Here is a 25,798-nt window from a genome sequence, read left to right on the forward strand (position 1 = left end):
TGAATATCATGGAACTCATGGGCACAGAACTGAGGATTGTCGCCAGTTAAGAGAGGAGGTAGCCCGGTTACTGAAGAATGGCCATCTCCGAGAATTGCTGAGTGAAAGAGCCAAAAGTCACTACAAGGAGAGGGAGGCCCATAAAAGGGTCGAGCCAGTAGAACCCCAGCATATAATCAACATGATAATTGGGGGCACCGATACCCCACGAGGGCCGGTGATGAAACGAACCAAGGTCTCTGCTGTGCGTGAAAAGCGCGGCCGGTATTATATGCCCGAGGGTTCCATCTCTTTCAGCAACGAGGACGTAGGAGGCATCATTCAACCGCACAATGATGCATTCGTAATCTCTATTCTTATTTTTAAAACTCAAATTAAACGTATTTTGATTGACCCAGGTAGCTCGGCCAACATCATCCGGTGGGGAGCGGTCGAACAGCTAAGGCTACTCGATCAGATTGTACCGGTAGCCCGGGTACTCAGCGGGTTCAACATGGCGAGCGAAACCACAAAGAGGGAGATCTCATTACCGGTAAACATCGATGGCACTATCCAGCAAACAGTGTTCTATGTAATCGAAGGAGATATGAAGTATAATGCATTACTGGGTAAACCCTGGATACATAGCATGAGGGTCGTGCCGTCGACATTGCATTAGCTGCTAAAATTCCCGACTCCGGAGGGGATAAAAACCATCTGAGGTGAACAACTCGCTGCAAAGGAGATGTTCGCTGTTGAGGAAGCGACACCTCAGCCCAAAAAAATCGGATCAAAAGGAAGAAGATTCAACCGGGGAAAAGGACACCAAATAGCAATCAAAGCAGTCGGGGTTAGATCCGGGGTATGAAGAGGATGATTTATGTGTACCCAGATCATTCGTCATGCCAGATGACTCGGATGCAACCAAGTCAACAGTAGAGAAGCTGGAGCAGATCATCTTGTTCGAATATTTACCGGACAGAAAGGTATACCTGGGCACGGGGTTAACCTCGGAGCTCAGGAACAAGTTAATTGAATTTCTTCGAGCTAATGCCGATTGCTTTGCATGGTCCCACATAGATATGACAGGTATACCACCGGAAGTAACAACTCACAAACTCAGTTTGGACGGGAGGTTTCCCCCGGTAAAGTAGAAGAGAAGGCCCATGGCAGAAGCAAAACACGCCTTCGTAAAAGACGAGGTAACAAAGCTTTTGAACATAGGCTCTATCCGGGAGGTAAAGTACCCGGACTGGCTAGCTAACGTAGTAGTGGTGCCGAAGAAAGGTAATAAATTTCGAATGTGTGTTGATTATAAGGATCTAAACAAAGCGTGCCCGAAGGATTCACTCCCGTTGCCTCACATCGATAGAATGATCGATGCGATGGCTGGGCATGAGATGTTAAGTTTTCCCGATGCCTACTCTGGGTATAACCGAATTCGGATGCACCCGGAGGATCAAGAGAAAACATCATTTATTACCCGATATGGGACTTACTGTTATAATGTCATGCCTTTTGGACTAAAAAATGCCGGTGCAACTTACCAACGCCTAGTTAATGGGATGTTCGAAGAACAAATAGGGAAAACAATAGAAGTTTACATTGACGACATGGTGGTCAAGTCCCTGGAAACAGAGGACCATTTAAAACATTTGCAGGAAACCTTAGATGTACTCCGCAAGTATAACATGAAGCTCAACCCGGAAAAATGTGCCTTCGGTGTCTGGTCTGGCAAATTTTTGGGTTTCATGGTGTCAAACCGGGGGATTGAAATCAACTCGGAGAAGATCAAGGCCATCGAGGTAGTGAATAACGTCAAAGGAGTGCAGAGGCTCACCGAAAGGATAGCGGCGTTGAGTCGCTTCATATTGAGGTCCTCAGATAAGAGTCATCGTTTCTTCTCCTTACTGAGGAAGAAGAACGATTTCGTTTGGACACCGGAGTGTCAAAGAGCTTTACAAGAATTAAAGCGATACTTGTCCAGCCCACCGCTGTTGCACAAAACCAAAGCGGACGAGCAGCTTTTTCTCTACCTTGCTGTCTCCGAGGTAGCGGTAAGTGGAATTTTGGTCCGAGAAGAATCAGGTACGCAATTCCCTATTTATTATGTAAGTAGAACTTTAGGGGATACGGAAACCCGTTATCCCCATTTGAAAAAACTGGCATTGGCATTGCTAAGTGCTTCTAGAAAACTCAAGCCCTACTTTCAATGCCATCCGATATGTGTAGTGACTACTTACCCCTAAAAAACATCATGCATAAACCGGAATTATCGGGTAGACTAACTAAATGGGCCGTAGAAATTAGCGGATATGATATCGAATACAAACCTCAAACGACCATCAAGTCCCAGATCTTGGCCGATTTTGTGGCGGATTTCACCCCGACTATGGTCCCCGAGGTTGAGAAAGAACTTATGCTAACCTCGGGGAAAGCCTCGGGTATTTGGTCGCTACATACGGATGGATCCTCGAACCTCAAAGGTTCCGGGCTAGGAATCGTCCTTAGAACCCCGGTCGGGGATGCCGTTCGGCAATCCATTAGAACTGTTAAATTGACTAACAATGAAGCCGAGTATGAGGCTATGATTGCAGGTTGGGAATTAGCCCGGAGTATGGGGGCCAAAATAATCGAGGCAAAGTACGATTAGCTCTTAGTCGTAAACCAGGTGAACAACGTCTTCGAGGTCAAGGACGAACGGATGCAGAGGTATCTGGAAAACATCCAAGTGATACTACACCGATTTAAAGAATGGACCATACAGCATGTACTGAGGGAGCAGAACAATAAAGCTGATGCATTGGCCAATTTGGGATCTTCGATCGAAAGGGAAGAAATCAACCCCGGGACCACGATACACTTGATGAATACGACGATAGAAAATGGAAATGCCGAAATAAACACAATGGTTTTAACTTGGGATTGGCGCAACAAGTACATCGATTACTTGTGTGAGGGAAAGCTCCCAAATGACCCAAAAGAATCACGGTCATTAAGGACGAAAGCTGCGCGTTTTTGCTTGGTAGACGACCAGTTGTATCGACGGTCTTTCTTTGGACCCCTGGCCAAGTGTTTGGGTCCCGGAGAAACGGAGTATGTGATGAGAGAGGTGCACGAATGAACCTGTGGCAACCACTCCGGTGCTGAAGCTCTGGTCCGAAAGATTATCAGGGCCGGTTATTATTGGAACCGGATGGAGAAAGATTCAAAGAATTTTGTCCGGAAATGTGATAGGTGTCAGAGACATGCACCGATGATTCATCAGCTCGGGGAGTTGCTGCATTCGGTGGTGTCACCGTGGCCTTTCATGAAGCGGGGAATGGACATTGTTGGTCCATTGCCATGGGCACCAGATAAAGCCCGATTTATTTTGTTTATGACTGACTATTTCTCCAAATGGGTTGAAGCACGGGCCTTCGAAAAAATTAGAGAAAAGGAGGTCATTGACTTCATATGGGACCACATCATCTGTCGTTTCGGCATCCCTGCCGAGATAACTTGTGATAACGGTCCCCAGTTCGTGGGCGGCAAAGTCAACGATTTCCTCGAAGGGTTGAAGATCAAGAAAATTGTATCAACTCCATATCACCCATGTGCGAACGGACAGACGGAATCCACGAACAAAACAATAATCCAAAAATCTGAGGAAAAGACTCGAAGCATCACTGGAGGGAAATACTACCGGAGGTATTGTGGGCTTACAGAACCACATCGAAATCTAGCACGGGGGAAAGTCCTTTCTCGTTGGTCTACGGGACCGAAGCCCTTATTCCCGTAAAAGTTGGTGAACCGACTCTCCGGTTCAGCTATACCATCGAGGAGTCAAATGAGGAGGCCATGGCCGTAAAACTCGACTTCACGGATGAACTCCGCAAAAACGCGTTGGTTCGTATTGCAGCCCAGAAACAAAGAATGGAAAGGTACTACAATCGGAGAGCCAATTTTTGGCATTTCCAAGTTGGGGACTTGGTGCTTCGGAAAGTTACCTTGAACACCAAGAATCCCAACGAAGGAAACCTGGGTCCGAACTGGGAAGGATCGTACAATATAACCGAGATAACGGGCAAAGGATCGTACCAGTTGGAAACCATGGACGGGCAACAGTTGCGCAATAACTGGAATGTGGCTCATCTGAAAAGATACTACTGCTAAGGTATGGACTCCCCGTGTTTTTCTTTTAATCTTTCTCTTTTGCAGGAGGTCAAGTACCGGATAAAATCTAGGTCTGAAAACACGTGTTACACTCCTTTCCTTAGTACGGTTTTGTCCCAAAATGGGTTTTCCGACAAGGTTTTTAATGAGGAAACAAGTACAACGTGTTACTCGACGAAGACAAGGATAAACGCCCGGAAACTCGGGGTCACACCCTACGAATGGGGACTTAATAGCGCTTACCCGATCTTGCAGCTCGGACAAGCGCTAGGGGACTATTACGCCCATATCGAAGTTTATCTCGGTCAACGAAAAACGGAGAAGCTCAACAAATCAAAACCGGACCTTTTATATCAGGTTCGATGTAAGAACCAAACGATCAGAATGAATCGTGTCCACTCAATATTTGCTACGGCAAAACCAAGATCAGACCTTCTGCAGTAGGTTCCGATGTAAGGGCCAAACGATCAGAATGAATCGTGTCCATTTAGTATTTGCTACGGCAAAAGCAGAAGGAAACAAAACTCCCATAATGTATGTACAAATACTTGCAATACAAAAATCATCGAAAGTTCGGATAACGATATCTCGGATGTCTTCTTGTTAAAACACTACCCCGATGATTATCGCCGTATTTCGGCATTACTTCATTCATATACCCTATTCCGGGCACTACGGTCGAAATTCGACAAAGGCAACAAGGTCATAGTGAACCGAGCCAAAATTGTTAATCCCTCAAACGGGGACTGTTACATCAAAATTTAGCTACGGCTGAGATTCAGGTGTCCGAAAAATACCGGCCCTAAAATATAGCTGAAAAATACCGGCCCTAAAAAATGCCCATCGTGATTCGGAGACGTCCGAATTTACAAAACATAAGATAAGTCCCACGGGCAAAAACTCCGAAAAATTCCCGGACAAAATGTACCGGATGAAGAGAAAAGTCGATATTCAGGCACAGTCAGAAATAATGACTCCTTAAAACGGACCGACAATTCGGACAGAAGTCATAACAAACATTCAAACAAAGTAAAGAATCAAGGAAAATGCATGCTCTATTTATACAAAGGATTTTACATCGAAGACTCCTGCAAAGACAAAAAAATAAAAGGCTAAGTACAGGACCTGATCTATCCGGTATGGCTGGATCCGGAGTGCTCGGAGTCGTCGGAGTCAGCCCCGAGGGCACCCTTAGCCTCTTCCTCGACTCTTTTAGCCTCGAGTATCAGGGCCGGGTCATCCGCAAAGCCATGCTCGGCTTGCTCAAGAGTGATCCTCTGAGACTTCCACTTTTCATACTCAGCGGCAATAGTAGTATGAGCCTCGGCGGCCTCCACGCTCTTCAGAGCTTCTTCCAAATTGGCCTCCTCGGCCTGGGCTAGCTTTGCCACCAGAACATCCCGAGCCTCTTCGAGGACACTTTGCATTTGAGTGGCCGACTCGAGCTCAGCCTTGAGAGTATCATTAGCATCAACCGTCTCCGCGAGCTCAGTTTTTAGATAATCACATATCTGGGCCCTCTTCTCGGCTTTCTCCTCAAGCACCCTCATACGGTATTTATACCGGGCACTTTCAGATTCGAGCAGCCGATGCCTCTCGGCCATGCTCGTAGCTTCGGACATAACAGAGTCCAGCTCCTCCTGGAGTTGAGAGATGGTTATTTCGAGCTCACCAAGCTTTGAAGAAAGACGAGTGTTATCTCGGCTAAGGCCGATCTTGTCCGCTTCGAGACTTCGATTATATTCGACCATCTCGGCTAGCTCACCCTTTAATCGACGGTTTTCAGCCTTTGTTGCCTCGAGCTCGGGTTGGAGGTTGGAAAGAGTAACTGCTCGGTTCAGCTCATCCTCCTTCACCAGCAGAAGGTGCTGAAATTTCTCTGTCTCTCGGCCTTGGGCATCCAGTTGGCCCTTAAAATCGTCCACCTCTTGCTGAGCACGGACAAAGGCTTCGTTGACAAGCACCATACTCTGCAAATGAAGTAAAAAACTTGAATAAACGAGATTAAAATTCTCAATGAAATTATGCGAAAATGGATGATATACTTACTCGATTGCTCGCGTGCATACCCTCATTAATGAGGCACTGCCAAGGGACTCCGTTCATCTTTCGTTTGTCCGAGTCCGATACAAGGGGCCTCAGGTAGCTTGCCACACCCACCGGCGAGAAAGAAAACTGTAATCCTTGGGAACGGTGATCACAGCCGATCTTGTCCTCCTCGGTTCCACACTAGGGGCCGGAAAAGTGCGGACCAAGCTATCCCTAGCACCAGACTCGGTGGTCCGACTAGCCGCCCTCGTGGCTCAAGGGATCGGGAGATGTCCGAAACCAGCAGCTTCGCCGGTAGCAGGAGGGGTGTCCGAAAACATGTCTTCAAACTCATCCGATCTTGAAGCCGGGGCTGGAGAACTCGGAAAGACTTCAGCAGCTTTGGCAAAGGCAGGGATCTCCGAAGTTGCAGCAGCCTCATGGTCGGGCATCGGATGAACATCAATGGGGGCTTCGGTCTCCGGGACCGGCTCAGTCCTTTGACCAGCTTCGGCAGCGGGTGCCTCCCCAGGTCTTCTTGTCCTTTGCAGAGGTGTCTCTTCGAAAGAAACATCGCCTGAAATATCAATGAATTCAATCGAACTTAGAGGAGTCGGGTAATGAATTTCTTCCTCACCTGTGTATAATGCCGGAGCTGAAGGTCCTTCCCCAGCTGAAGGAGGTGGTGAAACGGTAATGCCCCCCTCCGGAATGGAAGCCACGGAAGGGGCAACACTGATCCTCCGAACGAGGAGCTCGGGCTCTGCTTCATCCCTTAAAGTCCTAACGACACTCCTCGCCCTTTTCTTCGGTTTCTGCCCTTTGTCCGAGGGCCTTTTTCTCTTGGCGGCGGCAGCAAGGATACGAGATGCACCCGCTGAATCGAACTCGGGTACCGACGTTGCGGGCTCAGCTGCCGACTCCGGCCTTGGATCCACCGAGCCCTTAGGTAAACCTGAAAATCGAAGATGTTACAGAAGGGTAGAAGATGCAATGAGTACGGATAAAAACAAAGTGTTACTGTGGTTCTGGGCGACCCGTCGGCCACGTGACAGGTGACCTCGTGTCCGATCGTCGTGGGCATGTTGGCTGAGGAGAGCAGTAACCCATTCGTTGAGATTCCGGACGACCGGAGGAATCCAACCCACGGCTAATATAAATAAGAAGGCAAGTAATGAGAAGGTGGGAGAACTGAAGTTCGACAAAACATACAAAAGCAATTACTAGAGGAGTTCAGACTTACGATTATTATTCCACCTTTCCGGGAAAGGCATGCAGTTGTCCGGAATAATGTCCGAGTTTCGCACCCGGACATATCGCTCCAACCAGCCTCGATCTCTATCTTCGTCCATTTTTGAAAAAATTGGATTCCGGCTACGCTTTGCGAGTTTTATTACGCCACCCCGGAACAACCTCGGGGAGTATAACCGTATTAAGTGGGCCAGCGTGAATTCCTGTTCTGTATTATTGGCTAACAGCCGGAGGCAGGACACGACCCTCTAAACAATCAGACCAATCTGTGCCAAAGTTATGTTATAAGTCCGACACATTTCTAAGATGACCGGATCGATCGAGGGGTCGAGCCTGAGGGTGAAAGGATAAGTATAAACATATAAGAAGCCCTCCCGATGGTCAGTAACTGATTCGTCCGGCCCGGGGGCCAAAACTTGGACTGAGCGATTGTCCCATCCACAGTTAGCCCGGAATAAGTCGAGTTTATCCTCGGTAATGGACGAGGGATATCGTCTCACATCAAACCCTCTATCGGATACCGGAGAAGGTTTTTCAACCTCAAAATCTTTGTTGAAATTAGGTTTGGCCGGTACAATATCCGAAGCAGTAGGCTCGAAGGCGATTTTTGCCTTAGGCGGTGAAGTTGGCTCGGTTCCTTGAGAAGAAACCGAGGGAACATCATGTGAAGTGGTTTCGGTGTTGGCAGACATTTGAAAATATGGAAAAGGGAGATTGGGTAAATTCGGAAAGGAAGTTAAGAACATAAGTGAGGGGAACAGTCAGAACTCAAAAATGGTCAAGAACAAAGGAAGAAGCAACAACACACTCAACAAAAATGATTAGATGAAGGAGTTGGCAAAGCTATTTCCGTTCGCGTAATGTCAATAATGAATCAACGAGAAATATGGAATGAAAGGTGATTAGAAGAAACGAAATGAAGAGATGAAATGAGGAACTGAAGATGATGAGATAAAATGGATCGTAAAATGAAAAAGTGAAGTGGAAGAGTGAAGTGGAAGAAGGCGTTATATAGATACGGGATGGAGGCGGTTGCAGATCCCAGCCAACCGGGGAGCGCTACACGTCCCATAATTAATGAGAAGCGGCTTGAAACGACATGCGTTACGGCGGTTGTCAGAGCTGGTCGTCCGATGCGAGATATGTGGTTGATGACAGGCGGGACGTGACATAATTGTTCCCGCGAAAATGAAAAGATAAGAACGAGCATTCGGAACCACCGGGTTTTGATTCATCCACTTCCCGTTACTCCGATAAAACTACGGTCCGGGAAGTGTAGGGACTATCTGTATACGGTAAAAATCAGATATATGTTGAATCGGTAAGACCGGAGACCGAGGGACGAAAGGGATAAACATGTGCACGAAGGCTTTCTTTCTGAACCGGAGGAGTGCTTGAACCGAGGCAAAGGAAGGGCATCATTTGGCCCGGCTTCTCCATAGCCGAGTTGGTCGTGGCCGTTGGTCGGTTTGATTGTGGCCGTTGGTCCGGGAGATCCGTTACGCGATTGTCACGCGTCGATACCGTCCTGCCATGTTTAACTGCCAATCGTATGGGTGTCAGACCATACGACCAACCTAATCCAACCTAACCCATTTCAGAGTTTTTCTTTATTTTTTAGGGCCCCTTGTTGTATGAAGCCCATGGGGCAATACTATAAATAGGGGTCATTGCCCCACTTTTGAGAGGTTGGCTTCCTCATATCAAAAACATTTTGTACTAGAAAATATATACAAATCTGTCTCTCAATATCGGATTTTGGTCCGGATTCATTGTGTTCATCTCCTAGATTTGTTCAATTAAGTAATACTCATATATTAATAGGTACATAGATCTATAGCGAATCTCTGATCATTATTACTCTCTTCATATCATATCCATACATACCATTTTCCACCAAATAGATTGAGGCTTAACCACATGTCCTATACCTACTCACAAATTTAATTGATTATCCAAATTTGGGATAACCATACTCAAATAAGATGACTCGGGCACATAATCAAACATCCTGAGTGCCTAGTCTACTTAAAAATTTCAGTCAAATTTGCTACCTTAAATTTTTCATACGACGGTTTAATTCTATACTAATTAGTTATTACCAAAGCCAAAATTCATCAAAGAGATCATACATGTACAAATCGGGTACAATTACTAATACGTAGGTAAAAATTTCAGGAAGAAATTACATTTAAGAGAATTCCAAACTAACTTATACAAAACAAATCATGATTATCATCAATAACAATAAACCAAGACCATGAAAAACCAATTCAATACTCTCCGCAGTGATTCACAAGCGCGGACCAACTCTATCATTGCATCAACTTTTTACAGAGAAAATAATAAAACAAAAAAATAAGAAGATGTGAGTGAGTAAGAGAGAAGCAGTGTAATAGGAAACCAACATTGAAGAATGAAAAATGTGAATTGGAGATGGAACTGAAGTGGAAGCCAGGTGTCCACAAACATTAAAAAGGTAGACACGTGTTGCCCGAAAAAGGAAAATAGAATAGAAAATAGAGACATAGTATATATATTGATGATAGTCCCACAAAACCAAACTTACAGTACACTTTACTTTGTTGTTTGTACAATGTAGTGTTGTTATGTTCGTCCCACCGTTCGTCACCGTAGTTAAGCCTGTCAAGTGAGTCGGGCCGAGCCGAGCCATATAAATGCGGGTTATATGAGGTCGGGTTGGGGGCCGGGCCGGGCCATAGTTAGTGGGCTGGGTTGGAGGAGGAAAAAGGGTGTCCGGCCTAGCTCTCTACTCGGGTAGGGGTACATAGTGGGCTAAGTGAGCCGGGCTAGATTTTAATTATTTTAAAAAAAAAAATCTAATACTAAAATTTATTAAGTTTGATACTTTAAAATCTAGTTGTTGTCAATTTTATTTTAACCATCAAGTTCCTTAAATTATACTTTGGCTCTGTTTTCAATCTATAAATATCATTCATTCTTCTCCATATTGTCTCACAATTGCCTACTCTCCTCTTTCCCTAAATTTCCTACGCATCTAAATCTCTCTCTCTCTCTCTCTCTTCCAACTTTCAAGTTCAAATTTCAAAATTTAAATTTAATGGATAATGATAATCCTGCACCTCCTCCTCCAGTCTGAAGATCAATTTCAAGTCCGGTGTAGTTGCATTTTGAGCGAGTAGACGAGGAACATGTTAAATGTCAACATTGTGGTCAAATATATCTCCATAAGTCCGAATCGATTTTTGGGGGTATCGGTCCGTTACGTAGGCAGTTGGACAAAAGGCACAAAATTGAATTTTGAAGTTTATCTCTTCTTTAAATTTCTTCCATCGATGCTAACATTTTGAACATTTCATTTGTAGTAAGTTAACCGTTCAGGTTTGTATGTTTTGAATTTGCAATGTTATCAATTTAAGTTTGAAGTTTTATTTTAAATTACTTATGTAGTCTTGTATCACATTCTCAACTTTTTATAATTTTTAGCACTTAAATAGCCGTTGGGAGTCTTCATTCCAACAACATATTCAAGATATACACAAATATACCATTAACATATACAAGATATACACAAATATACCACTTAAATAATATATTTTTAAAAAAAATTCTAAGTGGACAGGGTCGGGCCCCCTGTGGGCCAGAACTCGGGTTGTTGGTGGGCCGGGCTACCGGACTAAATGGCATGTCCGGCCCAGCCCCCTAATTTTTTCCACTAGCCCAGCCCACCACCCTCTTACCGGGTTGGGGGGCGGGCCGGTTATGGGCCGGGTTAGGTGGGCCGGTCCCGGGCCGACCCGGCCCAATTAACAGGCTTAACCCTAGTCCCATTTCTAAATAGTAGAAAAGAAAAGAAAATTCCTGCAAATATAATGCTTTACATGGCCATCATAAATGCATTTGAGGGAAGAAATGTGTCCTAGAAAATATAGTTGAATATGCTTTTATAATGTGAACATAAACTTAGAAAGCAAAAGGCCAACGGGATCATCCATCAACTATCTACTATCGTGTAATTCACTAATCCATGCTCGACGTTTGTACATGGAATCCTTTTATCAGATTGCGAGGGTAGTATGGAATATATTCTAAGTAAACAAAAAAGGAAGTGAGCTTTTTCTATTAGAAAAATGAAATTATTGCTCATGCACATATTGAGTAATTTGCAATTTGCATCTTTTATATATGTGATTTTTGTAATTTATACCTTATTCTTTTTTAAAAAAAAATTATTTGCACCCTAATCTTTTTAGTTCTTTGTAAAATTAAACATTTTTTTCCAATTATTTATGAGGGAAAAAAGGAAGTAAATTTAAGAAAAATAAAAAAATGAATTAAACAAAAAAGGCAGAATAACAGAAATTTGCTCGTCCTCTCCGTTCAAAGACACGAAATTACAAGACCAATCATTTACCTCTAAGTCGCATGCTATGATTTCTTCTCTCCATTAAAACAGAACTTCAAAAGACTCTTTACACCTTTACACCATGTAATTCAAGGTTACTTTTTAGTTTCTTTTTTTTTTATTTTACTTTAATTTCTTTTCATTTTTAATTTATTTTTTATTTCTACTATTTTAGTTTCTTTTTATTTTTACATTTTAATTATTTTTATTTTTTAAAATATATTTTTCTTTTTATATTATTTATCTTTCATTTCCTTTCTTTTCAATCCCAACCTTTACTTCTTGTGGTTCCATGTAATTGCTCGTATTCTTTTTATTTTTTTAATTTTATTAATTTGGCATAACCGTGCTATTGTTCTAATTTTTGAAACTACACCTCTTAATATAAGAAAGAATGAGTCATTAACAAACTTGACATTAAATGAGTGACGTTATAAAAGTAGAATTTCGTTATGAATGAGGTTATAGACTTTATTTTTCCTTTCTTTTGAATTATATTTACTCAAGTCACGTTGGAACTTACTTATGTAATGTTGGAATTTGACATACGAGTATTATGTTAAACTTTTTCTTTTGGATTTTGAATTTAGGTTATATTTTCGATTTTAATTTATTTGCTTTAGTACTATTGACTTGTTATTTCACATTGCATGATGTTTATTTTACACTTACAGTTGATAGATTTTTTTCTCAAACATTTAAATAATGTTATGGCATTATATTTATAAATATTTTTTTTGTCAAACATCCCATCCATGATGTTCTCACAAAAATAGTCTGCTTTTAAGTTTTATAATTATAAAAATTAAAATATTATAAATTTGAAAAATATATATCAATTATTTTTTACAATATTAGTTACAAATATATGATTATTAATGAATATATTTCAAGAAACAATGTGTTATTAAATAACTAATTTATCATTTATAAAGGCACATATTTTTTAATATTAATTTTAAATTTTTGATAATTTAATTAAACGAACTGTGTAATTACAGTTGTGCAACCAAACAACATGCTTGTAATTACACTGTATTGCATTATGACAAATAAACAAATCGTTGTAATTACAATATTGTGTAATTACTAGGCTGTGTAATTACTACTCTACTAATTACACCAATTCCAATTACCAGGTGGCTTTCGAAACAGACCCATAATGTTTATGCTAGGAAATTCTGAAAGATTATTGTAGAAGAGCAAAAATGTTTGGCATGAGTTTTTTTCGGGTATTTGGTAAAAGAGCGAAAAGTATTTTCGATTTTTTTTTTTTTAAGAGAAGAGCAAAAATGTTTAGTATGAGTTTTTTTCCTGGTACTTGGTAGCAGAGCCAAAAAGTATTTTCCAGAAAAATATATTTATTAAGCATTGGTAATTTTATTAGTGAACTGAATAAAGTTTTTGATGATTTTTTTGAGCATTAAAGATAATGATAACGTCTAAGTGTTACTTGAATAATTGTGACCGAAAAATGACTATATATAAGTCTTGAGTGAAGTCTTTTTCATTCACCCTTTTAAAAATATTTCGGTTTTCTGACAACCAAACATCATAAAAATGATTTATTTTCTAGAAATTAAATGTTCAGGAAAGATTAACTTCATCCTATTTTACCCTTAAACATAATAGTATGGGTTTGCGAAAAACTTTGGAGAATAGGATGCAAATTGTTTAAATAAATAGGATAGAATGTAAGCGAAAAAAAAAAAAACCACACTAAATCCTTTTCAACAATACAGGTACTAATGAAATCTAACGTGTATACGTTTTTTCAAAGGCAGAAAAGTAATACGAACAATTGATCACCAACAAGAACAAAAATAATTGAAGTATTATAAAAAGAACTCCAAAATGCTTGAGATTAACTAAATTCAATAGACCACATCCAATATATTCTGCTTGCAACCATAGGCTAAACTCTAAAGTAAGTCTAATGTTTTTTTTTAAATACTCTTAGTGTACTATAATTTTAATTTCCTATGTAAATATAAATATAGGCATAATAAATTGATAGACACTTAAATTTGACATCTATTGTCAGTTAAACACTCTTACTAACAAAATAATCATCTTGAAACTTCAACTCGTCTGCATTGTGTCAATTGAACACTCCAACTTGTAAAACATCATCTAGGTACCTCCAAAATTAATGTGTCATGTCAACATCATGTATCCACGAGACACAATGGAGACTAGTTGAGGTGTCTAGATGTGCATTGTCAAAGTTAGAGTGTTTAGTTGCCAGTTGAGACTAAGTTAAGATGACTATCTATGTATTATGTCATAAATTTAATAAGAAATGGGATGTTCCAGCTCTTCTTTTCTTCAAATTTGTAAGCAGCTAGTTGGTTGTTGCAGACCAGAAGCCTTTCCTCCAGCATTAACACTTTTTTTTTTTTTTTTTTTTTTGTCAATCTCTTCCATCTTTAAAGGATGGAAGCCTTATATTATTGAAGGATATAGTCATATCGTACAAAACAGAGACGCTAATTCTCTGTACCTACTACAGGGATAACACTTCCCCCCTATAGAATTAGTAGGATTTCATTTCAGCTTACAAAAGAGATGATACTATATGAGAGGTTATAAATTCCTCCCCTATACAAAAGAATTCTGATTCCTCACGGGACATCAAAATTATACAATCTATATAAGGACCTATCTAGGTGGAACATATTTTTATGAGACTTGATCCTAAAGGAGGGAAATTGCATCCTATCCATATTCATTTCTCCCTTAGCTCTTTTAGGAATCATATAAAAGTTATCTATGTAAGTGACTTCAGAGCACTCCATCCCATGATTTGCCAATATATCCGCTACCTTGTTGCCTTCCCTAAAACAGTGTTGTATTGACCAAATATCAAATCCTTTTAAGCAATCCAAAATTTCTTCAATGTTATCCCACATTTGCCAAGGAGGTTGGCAGTTTTTAAGAATCCAATCTGTTAAGAGCTTGGCGTCACTCTCAATCTCCAATTTCCTGATACCATTCCTATGACACCACTCGATACCAATTTTTAGAGCAGATGTCTCCGCCATATTGTTAGTAGTTATGCCGAGATGAGCAGCATATGCTATGACCAATTTCCCAGCTTCATTTCTAATAACTCCTCCACCACCACTCAGTCCAGGATTACCTTTTGAACAGCCATCAGAGTTGAGTTTCATGAAGCCCGGAGCTGGAAATGCCCATTTGACAGATATAGTAGTTACGAGAGGTTTGGCATTGTCCATGAGATGGCAGAAATGTTCCCATGGCATCAAAGGAATGATACTGGGAAATTGTTTGTGAACAGTAACTATAATTTGATGATAAATCTGCTGTAGAATTCTAGGAATATACATCTTGATGTTGTCAAACCTGCTTTTGCATCTAGCTATCCATATTTGCCAAATGACAATACCTGGAGTTATTTGTAGGCACATTCTCTGAATATCATTTGCCCCCTTAGCCATCCACCATTTAATAATCATAGTACGTATGCCAGAGCTTGCGTGGTTTATACCAAAAAGTTGGTTAAAATGATGCCACACTCTATCACTGACCAAACTGTGAAGAAATAAATGATCTTCATCCTCTTGTTGGTGATGGAAGCTGCAATTACAGATGGAAGGAAGGTTAAGACCAAATTTTCTCATGTTAAGATCTACAGGAGTCTTATGTCTGAGAAGTTTCCATAGAAAGAAGGAAACTTTGAAGGGGTTTTTCTTATGCCAAGTCATTCTATTAACCAAAGAATTACCTTTGTGTTCTCTAATAACATTCCAGGCAGATTTACAGGAAAATTTCCCATCTGCTGTGACTGTCCAAATAGGATAGTCCGGAAGCTTGGAAAATTTTATAGTAATTCCAAGAATGTAAGAGACCAAATCATCAGGCAACACTTTTTTAAGCTTGTCAATGTTCCAATCCCCATTTATCACATAATCAACAACTGTTCCTTTAATGGAATTAGAAGCTGTTCCAAATTGAGAGAGTTGACCTTTACCAGACCAATTATCCCACCAAAAGCTTGAGTTGCCACTTTGAATTTTCCAAGTAATGAGATGTTCTACCTTGTCTCTGCTTCTCATAAGTCTTCTCCAGCAGTGAGATTGATTGTAGTTCCACTTTCTAGCAACTGGATGAACTCTTCTGCTATATTTTGCTTTGAGAAATTCTGTCCATATGGACTCTCTAGTTCTAAATTGCCACCATAATTTTTCTCCCAAGCTGTCTGATATGTCATGCATAGACCTAATTCCTATACCTCCTTCCTCAGTAAGATAAGTCATTTTGCTCCAGGCTACCCAATGATATTTATTCTTGCCATCTTTGTCGCCCCAGAAGAAATTGGCAAATATCTTTTCGATTTGCTTAAAAATAGTCTTGGGAGGTTGGTAAATTGAGAGCAAGTGAGCAGGCATAGCACTAAGAACATGCTTGATTAGAGTAATTTTCCCACCAGTTGATAGCATTTTGCAGTGCCAAGCTCCTACCTTTTTGATAATTTTGGTTACAGTTGGAGTGAAGTATTGAATCAGCTTTCTACCTTGGAACAGAGGGCAACCAAGATAATTGATAGGAAATTCTGCCCTTTGAACCTGCAAATATGTAGACACAATATTAGCTCTACTTTGAGATATATTAGAATCCATAATGAAACAACTTTTGTGTTTATTTATGGATTGTCCAGAATTTTTTTCATATTCTTTCAGAACATCCATAATAAGCTTCAGAGTGTTAGATTTCCCTGCACAAAATATGATGAGATCGTCAGCATAAGATAGATGATTAATTTTTGGTCCATTAGCTTGCATATGGAAGCCAATGAACTTGGGATTACTATATAGATGATTAAGTTTCCTGGATAAAACTTCCGCAGCTATGATAAACATAGAGGGTGAAATGGGGTCTCCTTGTTTAACGCCCCTATAGGATTTAAAGAAACCCTGTCTTTTACCATTAATAACAACAGAATACCACATGTTAGCAATCAAGTTCCAGATATTATGGATCCAGTCCTCCCTAAAACCCATTTTTCTCATGACAGCACAAATAAAGTTCCAAGAAATTCTGTCATAAGCTTTGTTCATGTCAATCTTAAACACAACATTACCACCCTTGTTATTTTTCTTAATATCATGAATAATTTCTTGGGCAAGCAACACATTTTCCCCAATGGCTCTACCTTTGACAAAGCCACTTTGGTTGGGGGAAATCAGTTTAGGGATAATCTTAATAAGCCTATTATTCATTATTTAGAAACAATTTTTTTGAGAAACATTACTAAGACTTATAGGCCTGAATTCAGAAAAGTTTTGAGGAGAGTCTACTTTAGGAATAAGAATAAGGCAAGTATTAGAAAAATATTTAGTAAGCTGTTTTCCACTGAAAACAGCTTTTACCAATTCCAGCATGTCATTTCCAACAATCTCCCAAGCTTTCTGAAAGAAAAGGCCACTGTATCCATCTGGCCCGGGGGAACTGTTGGGGTTGATATCAAAGGTAGCCTCTTTAACTTCTTGGATTGTAGGGATAACCATTAGATCCTCATTGTCAGTCTGAGAAACCATATGGGGGATATTTTTTAGAACATCAGGATCAATGATGGTATTGTCCTGAGAAAATAAATCCTGATAGAAATTTATAGCAGCAGTAGCAATACTTTCTTCCCCTTCTATCCAATCTTCCCCCTCTTGAATTCTGTGAATATGCAGTCTGCTTCTTCTACCTCTGATAACCGAATGGAAGAATTTAGTATTGTTGTCACCTTCTACTTCCCACTTGAGATTTGCTTTTTGCCTCCAATAGGAGTCTGCCTTCTTATGATGAACTATTAGCTCAGCTTTATATTTATGAAGCATCATTCTATCATCTTCATTGAGAGTTTGCAAGTATGATTCTTTATATTGGTTAATCAAATCCCTCATCTGATGCTCTTTCAGGAAAATATCTCTAATGTTGTTTCTAGACCAATTGCTCAGAGCTTTGCTAGTATTTTTCATTTTTTGTTGGATGTTCCACATAACATTTCCTTCAGTATGATTAATCCAGTTACTCTTCACTACCTCTAGGAAGTCATCTTGATCTACCCAGAAGTTGAGGAACCTAAAATATTTGATGTGATTCTCATTCTGGTTGCCATATGAGATTAAGATGGGACAGTGGTCTGAGCTCACTCTAGAAAGATGAAGCACTTCTGTGATAGGAAATAGACCATTCCAATTGTCATTAACCACTACCCTATCTAATCTTTTCCAAATGATTTGATCATGACTTCTTTCATTACACCATGTGAAATTGCAGCCAACATACCCCATATCCATCAATCCATAGTCTTGTAGACACTCGATGAAAGGGATACTTTTATTCAATCTATGAGGTTTGCCTCCCTGTTTTTCTTCACTAGTAATTATACTATTGAAATCTCCACAAACAGCCCCTGGGTGGTCTATAGTAGAAGATAAAGACCTCAGGTACCCCCATAGATCTTCTTTACCACTTGATGTAGATTTTGCATACACCACAGAAATAAAGTAGAAACTGTTCGAGGGATTATGCTCTACTTTGCAAGTGACCAGCTGATCTTCATTAGCATATATAGAACATGAGACATCAAAGTTCCAAAATATCCATATCTTATTACTACAATTGGCATAGCATCCATTCATGTTCAGAAGGCTCTTGTAAGTTTCAATTTTTGACTCCTTGATAAAAGGCTCTTGAAGGACCACAAGGGAAATCTTATATTGTTGGATCATACTCTTCAGTCTCTCAGTTGAAGCTTGAGAGTTCATTCCTCTGATATTCCAATTAAGAGCTCTGATCATTAACGGGGTTAGAGGGGGCTTTTTGAGAATTCATCTTTTGTCCTCTAGTTATAGGGGATTCTCTTATGTGTTGACTGGTTTTGATTTTGTTTCCATGTTTCATAATGACACCTTCTTGGTTCTTCTTGTCTTTCTCATAGGGCTTACTAATCAGGTCTAGATCATTCTGAATAATCGATTCCGCATGTTCATCGTCTGATTCTTCAGAGGTTTCATCTTCAGAGGAACTGCCTTTTGTCCATTCATCATCTGATTCAGCCTGCATATTATTATTTTTAACCACCTGTTCAACATTTAAATCTTGTTGATCAGCACTTTCAATCTGGGTCATAGCAACCTCCTCATTCATTAGTTCATCAAAACTGTTCTGTGTAATAGTGGTGTTCTGCATCAGATCTTTGGAAGTACTCTTGGTTTTCTTTTTGGATTTTCCTTTGGTATTGCTATTTCTTTCCTTATTCATGCCCTTTTTGTTTCTGGTTTCTGTCCATTCTTCTCTTATGAATAAGTCAACGTGAAGATCATTTGGATCCTTAATCATAAAGACAGGATTAGTCTCCTCACTTCTAATACCTTCAGTGACTTCATTGTGACCATGCTTAGTTTCTTCCTTGTCATTCTTCTCTGTGCTTTTGCAGCCACTGTTTTCAGGTCCCATCTCATTCTCATTTTGGCTCTTGTCCTTCTCTTTGGTTTGATCAGTGTCTTTGTTCTGTCTAGAATCCAAAGTAGGATATGACTTATCTATACCAAAGATAGCACCTGTAGGTTTGAACTGTTTGGGAGGTTCACTCTTCCCTCTTCTCTTATAACAATGTTGAGCATTGTTCATATTTTTCATTTGAGTGTCCCTGCCTCTTTGATTTTGATGTTGGACATGCTTCTTATCCAGGTCATCCTTCTTATTTTTTGAATGTGCTAAATTGGGACTAGTTTCTTCTCTAGGCTTAGGCTCAGCCTGATTTTTATTCCCATCAGCTTTGTTTACATTCCTTTCCCCTTCATCCATTTTCTTTTTCTGAACAATTCTGCAATTTCCCAAATTATGACCAATTTTCTTACAATGTCGACAGTACTTTGGGATGTTTTCGTATTCAATAGTCTGAGTGAATCCTTTTAAAGGAGAGTGTTCATCCTCATCCCCAATCCATACTTTAGTAATCAACGGTTTCAATAAGTCTATTTCCATTCTTACTTTCGCCATGCTGGGTCTATTCATCGTCTTAGTAGCCAAATCTAGTTCTATAGGAGTACCAGCATCACTAACAATTTGGCTAATACAATACCAATTGTGAAGATGAAAGGGCAAACCTGGAAGAAGGGCCCAAACAAGAGCAATCGGCAGATCTTCTTCCGGTTTAAAGTCCGGAGTCCACCTCTGCAACCACACCTGAAGCTGTTCAATCTCTATCATTCGTCTATGTAGGATCTGAGTGTAGTCCTCATCATTTGTGAAATTGAAGAAAATATTGAAGTTATCAAAAACTCCTATTGTTACTTTCCCCTTCAGAGAGAATTTTTCAGAAAACCTTGATCTAATTGTGTCAATTTGGGGACGACTCTTAAGAAATCTTCCGACAATGGTTCTTCGACACGGAGCTGCAAAGACTCCATAATAGTCTCGTGATTTGAATATAACAGCATTCATACCATTGTGAGTAGCCCTCCTAGCTTTTGTCGGCTGTTGATGGGTCGCCGAAGAACTCGGAGCTTCTGTGAGAGTTGTGGCATAGGAGGCTTTTGGTTTCGAAATTTCACTGGGTTTAGTAGAGATGTTTATGTGATCTGTTGATTTTCCTGGTTCACTCGCCAGAGGAGGTTCCTCCGGCTGCCCCATGGTCGGAGCGTGGGGCTTAGTTGCCCCTAAATTGACCGTTGGGAGAGAGACGTTTCTAAATGTACGGAGAGTGTTAAGCTAAGATTTTCTAAATGTCAAAACACACTGTCCTCCTCCAGCATTAACGCAAAAAACTTCAGCTGGCTGATCTTTATAACTAAGTTTCACGCCCAATAAGTTTATCCCTTCACATGGATTTGTTTTGCTACAGTCGAATTTCACTGCAACTTGTGTAGCCGATGTTCCGTGTATGTCCTGATACGTTATATCACTAACCTTGATGCCTGAACCCTGAAAAAAAAAAATCACAACAAACGAAATGAAATTATAAGTAATTTATAAAAAATTGTTTGAGAGTATAGGTGTGTGATTCTCTCTTTCTTTTTTGGGTTTGTGAAGTAGTATTTACCTGCTCAGGACAAATTTCATGATTAGGGCAGTAATTTTGATCTATGATGATGGGATTTTCAACATTATTCATGACTACATGTTGAAAAAGAATATTCCTAATGAAACCATTGCTAGGCCTTGCCCATGTTTTGACCCTCACACCATTCTGAGTCCCAGTAAATGTCGCTGTTTTAACTGTCACATTATCTACTCCTGGCTCTTGCATATCCCAACCTAAGCTCCCAATGCTGCACCAATACATAATATTAGTAATATATTTAATGGCCGCAACTTATATAAAAAAGGCGATCATTTTGTATCTTGATTCTATATAAGTCTACGAGACAATATACTTTGATTATCTGACATATAGGGTGTGTTTGGTATGAGGTTTTCTGGTATTCGGTTGGAGAGCAAAAAGTATTTTCCAGGAAAAAATATTTTTTAAAGATTGATAATATTATTGGCAAACTGAGTAAAGTTTTGATGAAATTTTTAGGTAATAATATTGTCTAGGTGTTAGTTAAAGTAGTGACATAAGTTAAGACTTGAAATATTTGTAAAGGAAAAATGACATTCCAATGAAAGTTGTTAGTGAAATCATTTCCCCCTTTTGGGGAAATAAGTTTTCCCTTAGAAATATTTCTTGATAATCAGACACCAGAAAATAATTTATTTTCTAAAAATATATCCTGTCATTCGAAAACACATTTGCAATAATTATTAAGAGGTATTTTAAAAGACCTTATTCCGTGGCCAGGGCCGCAGGCGATGTTTTCGAGCCACAAATTGGAGTTGCCACGACCAATTGAGATACAATCATCGCCAGTCCCAATTTGGGAATTCAAGATGGTAACATCGGACGATGACTGTAAATGAATTCCGTCGGTGTTGGGGCTGTTTCCGGGAGCTGAAACCTTCACTCCTTGTAACTTCACATTATTGCAGCCATCAAACAAAATGTGGAACATTTGGCTGTCTTGTGAAGTTAATCCACTTATTGCAACGTTGTTTGAGTTGTAAAAAGCTAATGTCTGCACGAAATGTTTTTGTATGGTAAGAATATATGTTAATCAAGAAAAAATAACTTGTATGAAATATTATAGAAAGGAAATCTATGATTTGATTGTTCGGATATCGAGTATAGTTCCTTGCCTTTTATTACTGGAAAAAATGATTTTGTATTCTAGAATAACTTTAACCTACATATTAATAGAGGTAAGTGCTAAACAAATTTTCCATTGTAACAAAGATTCCATTATAGCAAAGATTTACCCCACAGTTATACTACTTGATGAAAGGGAAGGGCGGGCAGAGAAAATTAAAAGCAATATTTTTTTCAGCAGAATGCATATTTACTTAATTACCCTTCGGGGAAACTGGTCTTTAATTAAACTTGTTTATATGTTGAAACATGAATAATAATATCAAGAGAAGTGAATGAAGAAACTAGGGTTATAAAGTTCAAAATGAGTGGTTTTTTCTACATGTACACATTTTAATTTTGCTTGTATATATAACATAATTCAAATAGAAAGTATAGTTCAGTTGAAATATGAACTATGAGGTCTTCCAACAATATAAAACATGAATAATAGTATATCTAGAGGTGAATCCAGAATTTAGAATTATTAAGATCAGTTGAACCTGTCTTAGATCCACCACAACTCATTTCATTCAAGAATTTCATTTTTTTTCAAGTGAAGTGCATCAAGGACGAGCATGGCAAAGTATTGGTAGAGGAGACTCTCATTAGACGGAGATGGCAGTCATACTTCTCCAAACTCTTAAATGAAGAAGGGGACAGAGACATTGTGTTGGGAGATCTAGAACATACTGGAAGGCGTCAAGATTTTGGGTATTGCAGGAGTATTAAGGTTGAGGAGGTTAAGGGTGCTGTTCGTAGGATGCGCAGGGGAAGAGCGACCGGACCTGACGAGATTCCTGGGGAATTTTGGAAGAGTGCGGGCCCGACAGGTTTGGAGTGGCTGACTAGGTTGTTTAATGTCATCTTTAAGACGGCAATGATGCCTGAAGAATGGAGGTCGAGTGTAATGGTCCCTCTATACAAGAACAAGGGAGATATCCAGAGTTGCAACAACTATAGAGGTATCAAACTACTAAGCCATACTATGAAAGTGTGGGAAAGGGTGGTGGAGATGAGGGTGAGGAAAGGCGTGTCTATTTCAGAGAATCAGTTCGGATTCATGCCGGGACGCTCAACTACAGAAGCCATCCATCTTGTGAGGAGACTGGTGGAGCAGTATAGGGAGAGGAAAAGGGACTTACACATGGTATTCATTGACCTAGAAAAGGCTTACGACAAAGTCCCAAGAGAAATCCTATGGAGATGCTTGGAGGCTAAAGGTGTACCTGTGGCGTACATTAGGGTGATCAAGGACATGTATGAGGGAGCCAAAACCAGGGTAAGGACAGTAGGAGGAGACTCAGAGCACTTTCCAGTTGTGATGGGGTTGCATCAAGGATCAGCTCTTAGTCCGTTCTTATTTGCCTTGGTGATGGATGGATTGACGCGGCAAATTCAAGGTGAGGTGCCATGGTGTATGCTTTTCGCGGATGACATAGTCCTGATCGATGAGACTCGTAGCGGAGTTAACGCTAAGCTGGAGGATTGGAGACAAACTCTGGAGTCTAAAGGGTTTAAGCTGAGTAGGACCAAGACAGAGTACTTAGAGTGTAAGTTTAGTGAAGCACCTCAGGAGGCCGGCTTGGAAGTGAGGCTTGGTACCCAAGTCATCCAGAAGAAAAGTAGTTTCAAGTATCTTGGGTCTATTATGCAAGGCAGCGGGGAGATTGGCGATGATGTCACACATCGTATTGGGGCAGGGTGGATGAAATGGAGGCTTGCTTCCGGAGTGCTATGTGACAAGAAGGTGCCACCACAACTTAAGGGAAAGTTCTACAAAGCGGTGGTTAGACCGACTATGTTATATGGGGCGGAGTGTTGGCCAGTTAAGGTTTCTCACGTTCAAAAGATGAAAGTTGCTGAGATGAGAATGTTGAGATGGATGTGTGGCCACACCAGGAGTGACAGGATTAGGAATGAGGATATTCGGGACAAGGTGGGAGTGGCCTCGGTGGAAGACAAGATGCGAGAAGCGAGATTGAGATGGTTTGGGCATGTGAAGAGGAGAGACACGGATGCCCCAGTGCGGAGGTGTGAGAGGTTGGCCATGGATGGTTTCAGACGAGGTAGGGGTAGGCCAAAGAAGTATTGGGGAGAGGTAATTAGACACGACATGGCGCAGTTACAGCTTACCGAGGACATGACCTTAGATAGGAGGGTTTGGAGGACCCATATTAGGGTAGAAGGCTAGTAGATAGTCTCATTACCCTGCCTTATTAATAGTCGCATTATCGTAGTATAATTTCTTGTGCTCTAATTTATGCTATTATGCTATTATCTGTTATTTCCTGTGCTTTGATTATTCTATGTTATCTGTGTCGCTTGCGTTACTTCATTTCCATATCGCTTTGAATCTCTTAGCCGTATCTGACCTCTTTTTATGTTTTTATTGAGTCGAGGGTCTCTCGGAAACAGCCATCCTACCTTGGTAGGAGTAAGGTCTGCGTACACTCTACCCTCCCCAGACCCCACGTTGTGGGATTTCACTGGGTTGTTGTTGTTGTTTCCAGGTTTAGCTAGAAGAAGAAGTGGAACATACCGTGGTAAGTGGTTCCTTTAGGACAACCTTTTCCTGAATTTTTACATGCCCAAAGACCACTACCTTGACCATCTAGGGTTCCACCAACGATGGAAACTCTGGTAACTCTCTCGAATTTAATCCAATTCCCAGATTTACCAATAACATTATAATCAGAAGGAGCTACAAGTGTGCCTTCAATGTGTATAGTTATGGCATTACACTTGCATGTTTGACCATTGAAATATGCATTACCAAGAAGGTAAGTTCCCTTTGGCACGTAAATTGTGGCTGGGCTAGTAGATGCACATGCTGCAGTCCATGCACTAATGAAGGCTTTCGACGAGTCGAATTTTCCATCGGATTTGGCTCCATAGTTTAGGACATTGTACATGGAATCTGCAGCTATTGATAAGCTGAATAACAACATGATGAAAAGTGGGAAAAGAATAAAGAAATTTATTTTTCTCATCATGTTGAAATGAAGACAAGTATTGAGATAGGTTGAGTTGGGGATGTGCTGAGGAAATGGAGTATCAGAGAAGGTATTTATAAGGAAAGTGAGGAAAAAATTAAGCCGTAATTGGGTCAAGTTTACTGTTTTTGTTTTTAATAACGAACAAACAGAACCATATGGTATAACTTGGTAGCGTATCTTTTCCTCCTTTAATTTCTTCTGATCTTTCCCTTTATCATAATACGGGGGTGAGGGGATGGGGCGGTGGTGGGTTTTAAATTATTGTCAATGGTGGTAACGTAGTTTTATACGGTAAAATTCTGCCCACCCTTAGTATTTACACCAAATAAATTACATAAATATAATATATATATATATATATTTAACTCTCACTTAACCATGGTTAATAGCAGAGGCGGAGCCAGGTCGGGAAAGAGGTTCAACCGAACCCCATCATTGAAAAATTACAATGTATATACAAGGTTAATATCAGTTTTTATGTGTATGTATTAGATGCTGAATCTGTTGGCTTCGTAGTGTATTTATTACATCATATTTTTTAATTTTATTAGTGAAAATCCTAGTCCACCACCGCTTAATAGATATTATTCTCACCTAAATGTATAATTAATTGTTTAGGTCAAATTAACTGATTTTATAAACATTGGATGGAAGAAAATATTTACCTATGTGCATAAACTTATGTTTAATTGGTCAGTGGAGAATGAGGAACGTTTAGACGTAGGAAATTAGGAATAGAATACAACATGCTATGCAATCACATGGCAACAGATTTTGCCAATTGTTGGTTGACTCCATATTTTAAGGAGA

General features: G+C 40.1%; 1 protein-coding gene across 1 annotated transcript; it reads right to left on the reverse strand.

The window, feature by feature from the left end:
* Positions 1-14,027: 14,027 nt before the first annotated feature.
* LOC132638428 (polygalacturonase-like) lies at positions 14,028-24,985 on the reverse strand. The gene is made up of 6 exons (XM_060355311.1): positions 24,532-24,985; positions 21,590-21,872; positions 20,865-21,093; positions 20,591-20,746; positions 18,367-18,374; positions 14,028-14,189 (listed from the first exon to the last, which is right to left on the reverse strand). Exons 1-6 carry the CDS (start codon positions 24,983-24,985, stop codon positions 14,129-14,131), a joined length of 1,191 nt encoding a protein of 396 aa, XP_060211294.1. The 3' UTR covers positions 14,028-14,128.
* Between the last annotated feature and the right edge of the window lie 813 nt (positions 24,986-25,798).

This window comes from Lycium barbarum, chromosome 4, assembly GCF_019175385.1.
Source record: "Lycium barbarum isolate Lr01 chromosome 4, ASM1917538v2, whole genome shotgun sequence".
Lineage (NCBI taxonomy): Eukaryota > Viridiplantae > Streptophyta > Magnoliopsida > Solanales > Solanaceae > Lycium > Lycium barbarum.

Excerpts from the sequence above, each read along its gene's own strand:
- LOC132638428 (XM_060355311.1), bottom strand. The coding sequence starts at position 24,985 with ATGATGAGAAAAATAAATTTCTTTATTCTTTTCCCACTTTTCATCATG. Across the intron at positions 21,094-21,589 it reads GGCCCTGGCCACGGAATAAG|CATTGGGAGCTTAGGTTGGG; the intron begins GTCTTTTAAAAT and ends GTATTGGTGCAG. Across the intron at positions 20,747-20,864 it reads ATGAAATTTGTCCTGAGCAG|GGTTCAGGCATCAAGGTTAG; the intron begins GTAAATACTACT and ends TTTTTTTTTCAG.